Source organism: Apostichopus japonicus, chromosome 23 (assembly GCF_037975245.1).
Source record: "Apostichopus japonicus isolate 1M-3 chromosome 23, ASM3797524v1, whole genome shotgun sequence".
NCBI lineage: Eukaryota > Metazoa > Echinodermata > Holothuroidea > Aspidochirotida > Stichopodidae > Apostichopus > Apostichopus japonicus.
In genome coordinates, this window is record NC_092583.1 from 16,885,133 (window position 1) to 16,898,652 (window position 13,520).

Consider the following 13,520-nt stretch of genomic DNA (forward strand, 5'->3'; position numbering starts at 1 on the left):
ATAGGCTTACGAGAACAAGAAAGGTATCGTCACATCTTTGCAAATAAAACGTGGTTTGGTACAAAATATAACTCTTCTTATCTGTTTTTGTTTTTTTGTTTTTTTAATACAGAGAGAACCTCACAAATGACAGATATCTTCAATCACAGATGGATGCTGATCAGTACGTAGCCATTGAAACGATAGCAAACTTTAATGCTGTCAAGAAGTTAACGCAGGACCTTACATTAATCATAGATGTATTAAGAGGTAAGTTTAATTATAAGAGTATTGTAGATAGCTCTCATTGTGTCCAGTGGCAGCTATCTTAATGACACACTTTCTGTACTCGGTGCTGTTTTATACTGAAATACTTGCCCCATTCATCCTACATACCAGTCCTGGATTGGTATCAGATGTTACTTCCAAGCACTATAGAAATTTCATAATTCAGTAGAAAAATCCACAAGACTGGTTGATTTTGTAGAAATTTCAGTATTATTAAATATTTGAATTGTTCAGTTAGTTTTTACACTGCACTTTGGAAATGAGCTCTCAAGACCATGCATGGGTTTTATCCCTGCTCTTAAGTTTGTGTTGATGGTATATAGTTCTCCACACAGTTGCTTCAGTGCTTGGGGCAGTGAAGGCAAGGGTGCAGTAGTGGTGAGGAAGTCATGTTTCCTGTTAGTTCTGTGAGCTTTGCTTTCAGCTTATGTTTCTGACATCTCTCATAACTTCCTGGTTTAGCATGTCCATGTGCACACGCATACACATACATAATTCAGCTTCATACCGCCAAAGTATTTTCTTTGACCTAGCATATTTAGTGACGTCTGGCTTATTCAGATTGTTTTAAATGACATTTCCTTCACCTTATTGAAAAGTTAAGAAGCAGAGACCAGTAGTCAGAGTTTGGCCCCCTCATGACCGAGTAAGGAAAACTTATCACCCTTCACTGCAGGTAGCTTTCTGTCATCCAAAACACTCTTGTCAGTTTGGAAGAGTGAGATAGTATAAATAAGTGTATACCACTTTTGTCACTTCTGTTTTGCTCTCTTGATCATCCAGTATGGAGTAAGACAGATGGGGGAGGGGGGATGGGGGGGAGGTAGAGGGCACTCCATCTTTATTTTGAAGAAAGAACAAATGTGTTGTACTTGCTGAGACTGATGTGTTCCTCTTCCTTGTCATAGATTCATCACTGGTGCAGGTGGACGGTGAGAAAGGTAAAGTTCGACCTAATCACAAGAGGTGTACAATCATTCTTCGTGAGGTGGACGAAAACACACCAATTGAGGTAAAGTATGAATTCCTATTCATTCCAATTCCTACAGAAGTGTTTTTGAGATATTGACAATTGAAGGTTTCAAACAATGTACTGTATGTGAACTTAAAGCAAACATGCGTGATAGCATTAGTGCACACTGACAGCAAAATGTTTTGTTTTTTGCTTTATTTTTATTCTTCACTTTATCGTTTTTGACCTTGGATTTGGCTGAAGTTCCAACTTAACGCAAAGAAATGACTGAGGTTTTTTCATAATGAGATACACTCGCATTTGAAGTCAGAAGTGGAATGTTAATTTGAATGAAAAACAACAAAAGAACTTTGACAGTGTATTTCTATGACATCACACATTTTTTGCTTCATGTATCTAGCTAACCTTGAAACTTAACACACAAGGTTTATTGTCTGTGACTTGGTCATGCTCACATTGTTACCATTCTTATGTGTTAATATACAAAATAAGTTGGTGAATTCAAGTCTTGAAGGCAATATTAAAGGCATGAATTGGTATATAAAAATCAAATAATATAAAACAAAACATATAACAAGGCAATTTTGCAGTGCATTTTTGAAGCTTATATTTTTGAAGCCTGCATGTATATATATATATATATATACATATATATAGAGCTTTACTGCTTAAGCACAAACCTAGCGGGTCAGCTTCTGTTAGCTGTCGCTGCGGTCGTACCTGTCTGGTGTTTTTGTGGAGACCTCGATATGTACTGTAGAAGGCGGCTCATATCAGTTTGTTACCCAGACATTCACTTGTTCTGCTTAGATAGCAATTGTTTTTTAGTTCAAAGCAGTGGGCTGTCTACTAATATATATTGATCATTTAGATATGCCAAATCTGCCATCATCATCACATTTGCAATTAATGTCATTGTTTTAATTTATCACATTGCAAACATTGTAGTTACAGTTAATGACTTCAGTATTTCTGAATTTTCAAGCAAACTACAAAGGACAAAAGCTCAGTCAAGTTTGTTTTCCAAAACTAGCAAATCAATACCTGTATCTGCATTTATGTTTTAAGTAATAAAATATAATTTTCTGATGAATATGTGTGTTCTCAACTTAGCTTTAATTGTTACCCCTCTGTGTCCCTCATTCTCTGCCCCATAAAGGTGTGTGTTCTCAACTTAGCATTAATCTTTACCCCTCTGTGCCCCCCAACTCCCTGCCCCATAAAGGGGTTTATTTACTTATCCCTATTGATGTCCATCCTTCTCTCAATCCTACAGAAAGTTAAAGCTCTTTTCAGTAACAGCAAATGTCCAAAGTTTGTGAGTTGTGAGTTCGCCCACAACAACAACTGGTATATCACCTTTGAGTCCGACACAGATGCTCAGGCAGCTCACAAGTACCTCCGGGAAGAAGTGCAAACATTTTTAGGCAAACCTATTATGGTAAGTTACACCTTTGTGGTAATATACTGCTGATTTTCTTGACACCTTTTGTGGTAATGCCCTGCTGGGCTTGTTACACCTTTGTCGGTGACACTCTTTTCCAGTTTCCGTAGCAGCATCACGGGAAAGTGCTGTCTTCACGCTGACAGCTTGTATCTGTGTTGACGGCTGCTTTATTGATGTTAAACCTGCTAATAGACATTAAACAACGCACCACTCTAAGGAGTGATTGGAAATCTGTATCGATAGTTACTTCCTCACTTTGTTGGGTGGTAGGAATCACAAGGGTAAATACTTCTATGTCAGTAAAGTGCTTATAATTGGCAATTAAAGAATCGTAGCCACCGATATCTTCCGGTACGATCCGTAGAGCATTTGAAATGTGATAATGATTCTCTTGATCGCAAGTGTTTGACAAGTTAATTCTTCGGTGATGTCTGCAGTGACTTTATTGCTGCATCAGGCTAGATTGCCAAGGTATATCTTTATAGGCCAGAGTTGTGTGGTATGCTGCAAAGACGTTAGCAATTCCTGGAACACCCATAAAAGTCAGATGTAATATATATTTGATATATCCCATAATAAGTCAATATCATGTGATGGACAAGTTATCATCTTTACCACACTTTCATTGAGAGATGTAAGGCAATGCTATCACTTGATATCAGCTGTTTCCTCTCCATTTGGCATTTAATATTGCATCTAATATGGCATATGATTTAAAGCAGAATATTTGGCACAAGGTATTTTAAGTTTGGTATCACTCTCTGTTATACAACCTAACTGACAATTTACCTACAACTAATTTTAGCGACACTGAAAATTTGACCTTAATTTTTAGCAACACTTTTAATTATTTAGCTTATCACTATGTACCATGGAGGCCATTTAAAAGTGGATCTTGTGGTAAGAAGGTATACTTGTATACATTATAAATAGTGAAGATTAATGACAGTGAATTTAAAGCAGTTTTTTGCATTTGCTAACAATTTTCCCAAAATTTATCAGGTATTACTCGAAGTAAGATTGTATTTGATCGACAAACTAATAGGTTTTTTCAACCGATAAGTGTGAATGACTAAGTAATTAACGAATTTGATAGTATCGTGAACTCCTCGTTGCCAAAACAATTGTATTATTAATATTCTAAAGCATAATTACAAACATTTAAAACCCACGACTAATTCCTTAAATTGGAAGTTGAATGCATCCTCATGATTGTAGTGTTATACTGTATGATCTGAACTATTAAGTCTACGTTTTAGAATTGGAAGCAAATAATGTCAAAGATTATCTTTATTATACAATAAGTGAAACCTGCTCTGCACAGACATTGTGTTTGTTTTCATCTTTTCTCCAATGATTATGTTCTTCTTTTACACAGGCGAGGATAAAAGCCAAACCTCTCCAGAGATTTACCTACACCCCTACTAAGGTCAACAATGGGTTTACAGCGCCCGTTGGACCAGCACAGCCAGTGTACCAACCACAGTTTCCGTTTCCCCCTACCCAGCCTAACAGGGTCAATGGGGTAACCAATACTCCTCAGTACCAGGCATTCTACCCAAACGTCATTCCGCCATCATGGCCTACTAGTCCTACCTATTTCGATCCTGCCAATATGGTGAGTCGACCATTGGAATTTGCAGAGGCAATTACGATCTATTTTAAACAGTGACATCTAATGTGTGATAATATTTCTGATGTGTTCTTGCCTGTTCACTTGTTCCTATGTAGACCTGTACCACCACCACCTCCAACAAAATAGGAGGGAGGGAGGGGGGAAGGTTTGGTCTTGAAAGAAGTGCAAATGAGTAAAGAATGTTGCAATTATTTTATAGTTGAGGCTGTGAATTAAGCTTGCTTAAGTGACCCATCTGTACAAATAAACTTTGTTAAAAAATGTACCTACAAACGCACACAAAGGGATGGTAGTCTTTAAATATTTCATTGTTAGTAGCGGTTCTGCTACGTATTATATTTATCTTCACTTTATGATGCCATATTTAATATACTACTGCAAGGTCACCATCTGTGGTTTAAGTATATGTCCCCCAACCCACCATCCACATACTCCCACTAGTCCACAGTAAATCCACATGCTAGCACAAGTTGATTTTAAAGAACTATGTGTCCAGATGTCAAGTTATAAAGACATTTGTTCAACTATTAAGAACAAAACATACCTAACAACCAAGTGTGTGTGTTTCTATGTCTGTTCAACTATTTTTAGTGCTGTTGCATGTGTGAAAGCAGTTTCATGCTTGAATAAAACTGGTCTGCAAGTAGTTACTATGAAACAAAGACAAGCATTAAATGTGGTGTGAATGCAGCATAAGAATAAAAGCAAATAGAAATATGCAATCAAGGGGGATAGTTTGATGTAACATTAAAACCTTTTGAACTTTTAAACCCCCTCCACCCCCCTGACCTTTCCACTGTGAAAGACACTTTACGTATTTTCATTAATGCTCCTTTCCTGGTAGTGGTGAGGCTATGCTTGACTTATGCTGCAGCTCTCTGTTAAAATGTCAAGGCCAGAAATAAAATTGTCAGTAATGAAGTATGAGGAGATTGTGCTTTTGTTGAAAGGAGCTTCTTGGGTTTGCTGGTCTTCTGGACTTTGTCTTCTCCTTCTTAAATTCTTTCCATATTTATATGAAATGAAATAATAATGAGCCATTAGTTGCAAAGAAGAGGATTACTTTATCGCAAATAATATGACTATACAATGTCATTTGTCTGTAGCAGTATGTTTGGTACAACTCTTGCTAGAAAACAGGTGCTGAGAAATTATCGGTGTTGTTTAAATCATAATTTAGAGATCAGTTTCCCTAGATCGATGTCTTATAAAGGAATTTATTTTTAAAATTGATATAAAGTTACAAGTGTTTTAGTCCATAAACATGTATTCAGTGATTACCATGTAAGCCTTGGTAACCCAACTATTGCAACAATCTATTGTTCAAGTCTTGATTATCCTCCCCTCCTCCCTCCTCCCTCCTCCCTCCTCCCTCCTCCCTCCTCCCTCCTCCCTCCTCCCTCCTCCCTCCTCCCTCCTCCCTCCTCCCTCCCCCCTCCCCTCCCCCTCCCCTCCTCTCCTCCCTCCCTCCTCCCTCCCTCCCCCCTCCCTCCCTCCCCCTCCCTCCCTCCCTCCCTCCTCCCTCCCTCCTCCCTCCCTCCTCCCTCCTCCCTCCTCCCTCCTCCCTCCTCCCTCCTCCCTCCTCCCTCCTCCCTCCTCCCTCCTCCCTCCTCCCTCCTCCCTCCTCCCTCCTCTCATCATTCCCCTGTGTGTCTGCCATCATTTAATATTGTTAATTATAGACTTCCCTTTAATATGTTTGTTAATACAGGTCTATCTTTAGTAGTGCCCTTTTTGTTTTTTACTCTTCTCTGTTAGGTCGTGAGTGTAAAGCCTAAAACTACACTTGTTTTTGTTTCTTTTCAGTCGGCATACGGACCACCAAGTGCCTTTCCTCATCACAACTACCAGGTGACAGGGGTTGCCAGGTACCAAGGAACAAGGACTAAGTAAGGAATGATACTAATTACTGATTTTCATCACAATGTGTTATTCTGGTACACAGTTATTTCTGTAATACAGACCATAACAAATTAGCAGTGTGCACTGCCAGTTATTTATAGGAACAGAAGTAATGTGATATTCTTATCATATACTTTCTCTGGTTCCTCAACAAACCATTTTAGGAAGTGAAATGGTAAAAACAGTACATAAACCCCTTAAATGTTGCCCTTACACATTGTATTGTGGAAAATGAAGCTATGATAGGGAAGCGACCAAATTATACACCTAATCACACAATAATAATTTAATGATAGAAGCCATCAAAATTAACATAGCTTTTAAGTTGTCGATTTGAGATTTAACAGCCTAGACATGTGTGTATATAATTATGGGTCAGACTGGTATGAAAGTTTTTAAACTTTCATAAGGTTAGTAAATGAATTGTGTTATTGAGAACTTAAATCATTAGTATGCAAATTAAAAGATTTGCATATTCTTTCCTCCTAACAGCTGTTGTTTCATAACCATATTCCACCTAACAGATTCACTTAAGTTACTATGGCAATCTTCTGTTAATTTACTATGAAATTATTTATCCTCAAATAATCCTTGAGAATAAAAGCTCCAGTCTGGGTGCTTGTATTTAAATTAGCTTAAATACCTCTGCTATGAACATGTGTGTAGGTCTAAGCTAAGTGTTGTTACACTGTGTTGACCAGTACTAACAGACCTTTTTTTGGCAATTTTAAAATCTGTTGTTTTGCAGCAGGCCATTAATGCAAGTCTGTTATTTCCATGGTTGAATTATTCCATTAACTTTAGTAAGGGTATTTTGCAGCACACAAAGTTCTTTGTCCTAAACACCTGACTACTGCAATTGTGTAAAATACTCTTGCAAATAATAAAATAATAAAAATAAGTTAGGAGTGTGATGTATGGTTGTCAAAACAATTTTAGAAAGACAAACAACTTTGTTGCTGAACAATACCCCGCCTAAATAAATGGAACAATTCAACTGGGGAGATAGGAGACTTGATCCTGATAATGAAGTTTGTATTAAATGGTTAGAGGTAGTATGCTGGAAATGCTTCAAGTTGCATTTCAGTGCCCTTGTTGTTGATTTGAACATTTTTTACGCTACATTTAAAGATAATGGTGACTACAGATTATCAAGACATATGTTAAGGAAGTGGTGCTCGTTAGGCCTTTTATGGTGTAGAAATGTCCAAAATATCTAAGCTAACAGGTACTCCAAGGAACTGTTGACAAGAAAGATAATCAGAATTGCATCCAAAATGCTTGTGTTAGGACTGATTTTTTGCTGATTTGGCTTTTCTCCATCTCTTCATTGTCAAAGTTCAAGAGATAGATAGAGGAAGCGTTTCTTTCAAGTATCTGTTCACTGCCCCATAGGCCCTGTAAATGTCAAACCTGTGAAGTGACATTTTGGACATTAGTAGTGTCTATTGAGGATGCCAAAAATCCTCTTAAATATTTCACGGTCCCTTTACCTTGTCAAGTCTTAGTGAGGACTCTTTCAGGTACTTAACAGTATGCCTATAGTTCAGAGAGTACAAATGAGCGATAGCTCAATCAGTGGACAGTCCAGAGAAAATAAATATTATATTTTTGAGCTAGTGTCCTCGTAATTCTGTCGGTGGGATTATGCTATTTTGCTTTGTTGCTTGACATGGTATTAGCTATACCATTCCCTGGAGGGGTGGGGGAAGCTGTTCCACAACAGATACTAAGAAAAACCTATTAAAGAAAAAATAATGAGATCTTTCAGTTTGAACAGTGTCCTCTTTTTTGCCAAATTTGCCATTGATCCCAGTAGGAACAGATCAGGAATAAAAGAAGATTGGATCTCATCAGGATCCACATGTTTTCCTACTACCCCTTCTACTACCCATTTCCACCTTCCCTCTTCTCTCCCTCCCTGGTTCCTCCCCTCACCCTCAACCTTCCACCTTTCTGAACAGACATACAGTAATAGTAGCTGAGAGACAAAAGATGTATAAAATATGTAGAATTATTAGAGAACCAAGGACAGGAGGGAATACAATCAAAGTAGCGGCGATTGCTTTATTTACATAAATGGGAGACAAAATTCTGTCATGAATTTCTATAATTGAGGCCCCCTCCATCTCTGGTGGTATTTTTGTCTCTGAAGCATCTTTGCTGCGGATTGGCCCTTTTATGCATCAGTAACTTACTATGTGGATAGAAAATGGAATGATAGAACTATCTCTGACAAGGGCTTGCTGTGAATAAGGATGACGTAAAACTTTTCACTTTTCCTGTTTAAATAATTGTCAATTATTATTGTAAAATTATTATTAAAAGAAACAGCGGGTGGATGGGCTATTAAGTAGAGAAAAAAAACATCTTTGAGCGTATATATTTATCAGAATAAAGTCAATCAATGAAAAATGTTTCAAGAAATTCATGATTGCATGGTGTAAACTTTGGATTCCTATAATCTTAACATCTTAGAATTCCTAGAAAAATGATTTTTTCATGATTAATGTGAATGGTTAATCCTTGTTAATCCTAGTATGCTGATGCTGAATTGACAGTAGTGACTCTGTTGCTGTGGTCTTGAATGTGAAGTCAAAGATTATCAAGAAGTATTAGGACATTAGGTAACCTGTTGTTTTACTCAATTTCCTTATACTTGGCAGGAACAATAACAGAATCCATCCCAGGTCTGTGAGCACCCCAGAATTACCGTCATCCGACCGCATCAGCCTTAATGATGCAAGTCCTACGATAAAGACGAACAACATGGAGAGACATAGTCTACCAAATGGGTCCATCTCCCCAGCCTTAGTCAGCCAACGTGAGATGGAGAGGAGAGAGGATACAAAGAGGAAGGTTGGTGTATATGCTCAAGGGCGGTCATCAGATGATGCAGTCATTACTAACAGGTAAGATCAAAGAACCAATTGAAGAAGAATGGTCTACTGAAAATTAACAAAGATTGCTGTTTTCACATTGGATTTCCAAAGTAGCTGAACCTTGAAAGACTAAACAACCCCTTTTCATGTTGTTAATTGCCATGGGTGTGTATGTATATGTGTGGTTATGTGAGTGTGTTCATGTGTATGTATATGCATCCATTTTCAGTGATACCCTAGTGTGCCATGATATCTCATATTATTCACATCAGCACTGCTTATATTTCATGTGTGAATTGCAAGAGAAAGTACAAGACCCTGCTTTTGAGAGAAGATAATGTGAAAATCTTAAACACTCAACATTTTAACCACAAAGATTAGTAGTTATTGATGTGCAATTTGCATAAGGTCAAAGGTCAGTTGAAGTTAAAACCTGAAACCTTGTAAACACAATATCCCCAGATGTCCAACTTTAGTACTTCCCATGGTTGTGACTCTGAATATGTGCAAGAAATTTAATATTTGCAATCAAAATTACGTGAGGTCAGAGAGGGGCCAAATTGACCCTCTTGAAAACATATAAAAGGACCATAACATCATAAAGGATATCTGACAGTTTCCTACCATTAGTACAAACAATTGATTGCTTTCAGTAAAAAATATCTTTGGCATGGTTGTCTTTATAAATATCTTAATGTTTCCTACAAGGGGGTGGGTGGGGAAGGGGAATCTTTACTGATTATTTGTCGAGTGATTGGTGTGTTTTTTCCCTCAGACCTTTTTATTAGCTACCTTAGGTGGGGCCAGTGGGCCTCAGTCTCACCAAATGTTAGTCTGCCCCCATCCCCCCAAAACTGGATTTTTTTTTTTAGAAAATAGATTCTGCCTACACCCCCTTCCCCTCCATAAAAAAATGCATCAGACCCCTTAACAAAGAAGTATAGCTACACTCCTGTCAGGGCTTTAGACACTACTACCTATCTACCTAAGGTTTGTATGTTGTGAACTTTACCAACTCTCAGAGTGAAACAGAGACTACAGGGAAACCTTGTATGGTCAGAATTCCCTTGAAGCTGTTTCAAGGATCGTAACAACAGAAAGAACCTTATTTAATCACCCAATGCTTAATATGTAGAATACAGACTCCACTGTTACTGAGCCCTCCAAGAGCTCACTGAAGACACATTAGAGAGACAGTTTATTTTGAACTGTATTTCACAAGTTTTCCTTGTCTTCAAATTTAGCCTTGAAAATCTTCAACCTTGGAAAATTTGTCAGTTTTAGTGTGTTCTCTCTTCCTAAAGGTAAATTAATGCCTTGGAAAGCCCTTGGGGCTCCTTATGACATTGATTTTCGTTTGATTATTCTGCGGTAAAAATATTCTGTCACAGGGGAAAACCCTTGATTCTTGGAGGTACACTGGGAATGATTTCAGTGAGAATTTTCCCATCAATATGCATTTCCTGCTTCTGGGAAATGAATGTGCCTTGTTTGAAAGATGGTTGTTTACTTTTCTAATTTGAACAGGAGGAATGTCAATAGCTTGCCTCAAACGTCTCACAGATTTCGGAAAAGGCACGAAGACAAATTATCTTCCTTTCATAAAAAGAAAGAAGAGGTAGTGGAAGTTACCCCTCCTTCGCCTCCAGACCTTTCCTCTTTCCCCCCTTTGCCGGGGAGGCCAGTCGCCTCGAGTGAAGTTGGTAAGGAAAATGGGGATGAACAGGTGTTTACACCGATGGCAGATATTGTGAAAGGAGTCAAGGATCCAAAGGTCAGTTTGTTGCCCTTTCCCTCTTCTTATGTCTACTTACTGCTTTATTAATAGTTGATTTAAGGTTCCATGTATTGTAGATGTATATTAAAAGTATCAGTATGTCTTTTCATTACAATTTGAAAAAAAAAAAAACATGCAATTTAGTAACGTTGTCAGGAAATAGTCATTAATTTTCGTTTTTTATCCTGTTCAACTTCTTGAGGCTCTGCTGAATTTGTTCTAGTTACTGTGTCTTTAAAACATTAAATGCAAAAAACATTCATGAATGGTGGGTACTGTGGTTGGTTGCCCTTAAGGTATAATATAGTGGTGTGGCAGTAGTCATGGTAACAGGAATTGAACTGAACACTGTTTAAAGGTTGTGTTGAGTTAGTAAGCATCTGGTGGTATCCATCTGTAACACAAAGGAAACATAAGGCCTATAAAAAGGTTAACTTTTATTGTAGTAGGAGTAGTAGTAGTTACCCCAGACAACAAAAATTATTCAAAATTAAACTAAAAGAAAAGCAGTACATTAAATTTGTGAGACACAAAATGTACTGCGACAGTTTGAATGTTCAATAACTCCGATGATTATGAGCATCAACCAATTGATTATAAATGACATGTTGATCTCATAGTTAGATTTAAGGATACCTAAACCCGTCAATTTACCACATTGTTGGTCCTCAGAATGGTACAAAGTAACAACCTCACTCAAAATACCATCGTTATAAGTCACTGTGTGAGCAATTGAAAAATACTGTTTATGTTGTTATTTTTATTGTTTCTACAGAGACCACCTGTCAAAGCTCCTGAGAGTAAGCAACGTCCCAAAGAAAGTGCAACTATTACTAACGTATCATCATCATCGTCATCGTCATCAACATCATCATCGTCATCTAATGAACCTGTTAAACCCACTGAGAAGGAGGAACCTGTGCAGTCTCAGCAGCACCATCAACACCAGCAAGGTCCCAAACAACCCTCAGTCAGGTAAATTAACACTCACCCTCACCCCATCACTTTATGCTAGAACATCACCACACATATTCAAATACCTGAGTCTAAATACCTCTCAGCTGCACCACCAGCAAATGTACCAAACACCCCTAAGTTAGTTTAATTAACACCCCCTCTTCTTCCCCCCCCCCCAAAATTGTGCTAGAACAAGACTCACATCGTTAGATACCTGAGTCTAAATACCTTTTAGTTACAACAACAGCAGCACCACCAGCAAGATCTCACTGACATACAGTCAGGTAAGGTAACCCTTCCTCTCCCACTAACATTATGCTACAACAACCCCCACATTCGTACAAACCTTAGTCTAAACAAGTCTCAGCAGCAAGAACAGAAGACAAAATATTACCAAAATTACTACTTTTTTTTTACAATTTATTTATTAGTTGGTGTTTTGATCAGTTTTAGTCTCTTGTTTGTTGTTTGTCCTACTTAATTAGTCAAACCTTTTAAGACTAAACTTTCCCTGTATGTACTTTGCATCACCCACTTGTTTTCATATTTGACACAAATACCTCGGCAGGAACTAGTCTGCTATTGTAAGCTCTTTGGCACTCAATCAAGGCTCTTACCCGTGAGATTAAAATTTGCTCATTTGTCTGTTCTGGTAAGAAGTAAAACAGGATGTTTTTCATTTGTTTTCACTGTCTCCATTTTCCTTGCAGCCACGGTCACACTCAAGTAGTTCCTCCACCGTCAGACGCCGATCGGAAAATTGCCAAAGCAGACACAACAGACGACAAGAACAGAACAACTCATCACCCACCACATGGCCCCTCCTCTTCAACAGTTGCCATGACAACAGTGACCTCATCTTCTTCAGCGGTTACCACAGCAACTAGTGCTGTGATGTCAGTCAATTCATCGTCAGGTGCCTCAGGGAATCCAGGGAAGGTATCAGCAGCAGCTGCAAGTATGGTAAGAAGGACTTCCTTTCTGGTTAAACCGTCTGTTTTAATTTTTTATAGGTTTGTTGATAACAGCAAGTTGTTGTTTGTAAATGTGGTTATTTTATTTATTTCTTCTTTTTGTCTTGTCCACTTTGAATAAATTCTTGTCTTAGGGGGTTGTCAATAGCAGGAGTGTAGAGGATGCTGGGTTTGCAAAAGTGCATGTCAATATTCTCTTGGTTTGTGTGGAGATGTTTGCCATGGTTTTGTGAACCTCATGTGAACTCTGTTTAGCAATGGGTAATTAGTAGAAGGAGAGCTGCTGAGGTAATTCAGTGGTTCTATGTATTTGAATGAACAATGAATGTGGAAAGTGGAAACACTGAAGTAGTTTGGTAAACATTGAAAGGTCATTGGATTTCTGTTAATTAGTATTAAACCAGAGAGGTTGGCAAAGCTCTAATGGTATGGCAATGTGTATTACTACTATATGACATGTAGTTAAGAGAAAAGGGCAGATGGGAAAGCTGTTTTGGGGAAAGAATTTGGGAAGGAATTAAGGAGCAATGCTGTCAATTTGGATTGGCCACTTGCTGCGATTTGGTTAAGGCTATAAAAAAGCAATGTTAAGGTTTGACAGTTTTTGTTTGTTTGTTTGTGTATTTATATCTTTATATTTGGTCTAAATGGGAGATTGGGGGGGGGATGGGGGGTGGGGTGGGGTTAGGGGATGGGGGTTCAGTG

General features: G+C 38.1%; 1 protein-coding gene across 2 annotated transcripts in view; it reads left to right on the plus strand.

The window, feature by feature from the left end:
- Window positions 1-13,520, plus strand: part of LOC139965020 (la-related protein 4-like) — a 60,202-nt gene that overhangs the window by 31,248 nt on the left and 15,434 nt on the right. For both annotated transcript variants that reach the window (XM_071967175.1, XM_071967174.1), the window contains 9 exons: window positions 113-249; window positions 1,176-1,279; window positions 2,517-2,681; window positions 4,066-4,305; window positions 6,130-6,212; window positions 8,892-9,137; window positions 10,635-10,881; window positions 11,660-11,859; window positions 12,552-12,804. In XM_071967175.1, coding sequence (XP_071823276.1) covers window positions 113-249; window positions 1,176-1,279; window positions 2,517-2,681; window positions 4,066-4,305; window positions 6,130-6,212; window positions 8,892-9,137; window positions 10,635-10,881; window positions 11,660-11,859; window positions 12,552-12,804 — 1,675 coding nt within the window. The remainder of the gene's footprint in view (window positions 1-112; window positions 250-1,175; window positions 1,280-2,516; window positions 2,682-4,065; window positions 4,306-6,129; window positions 6,213-8,891; window positions 9,138-10,634; window positions 10,882-11,659; window positions 11,860-12,551; window positions 12,805-13,520) is intronic.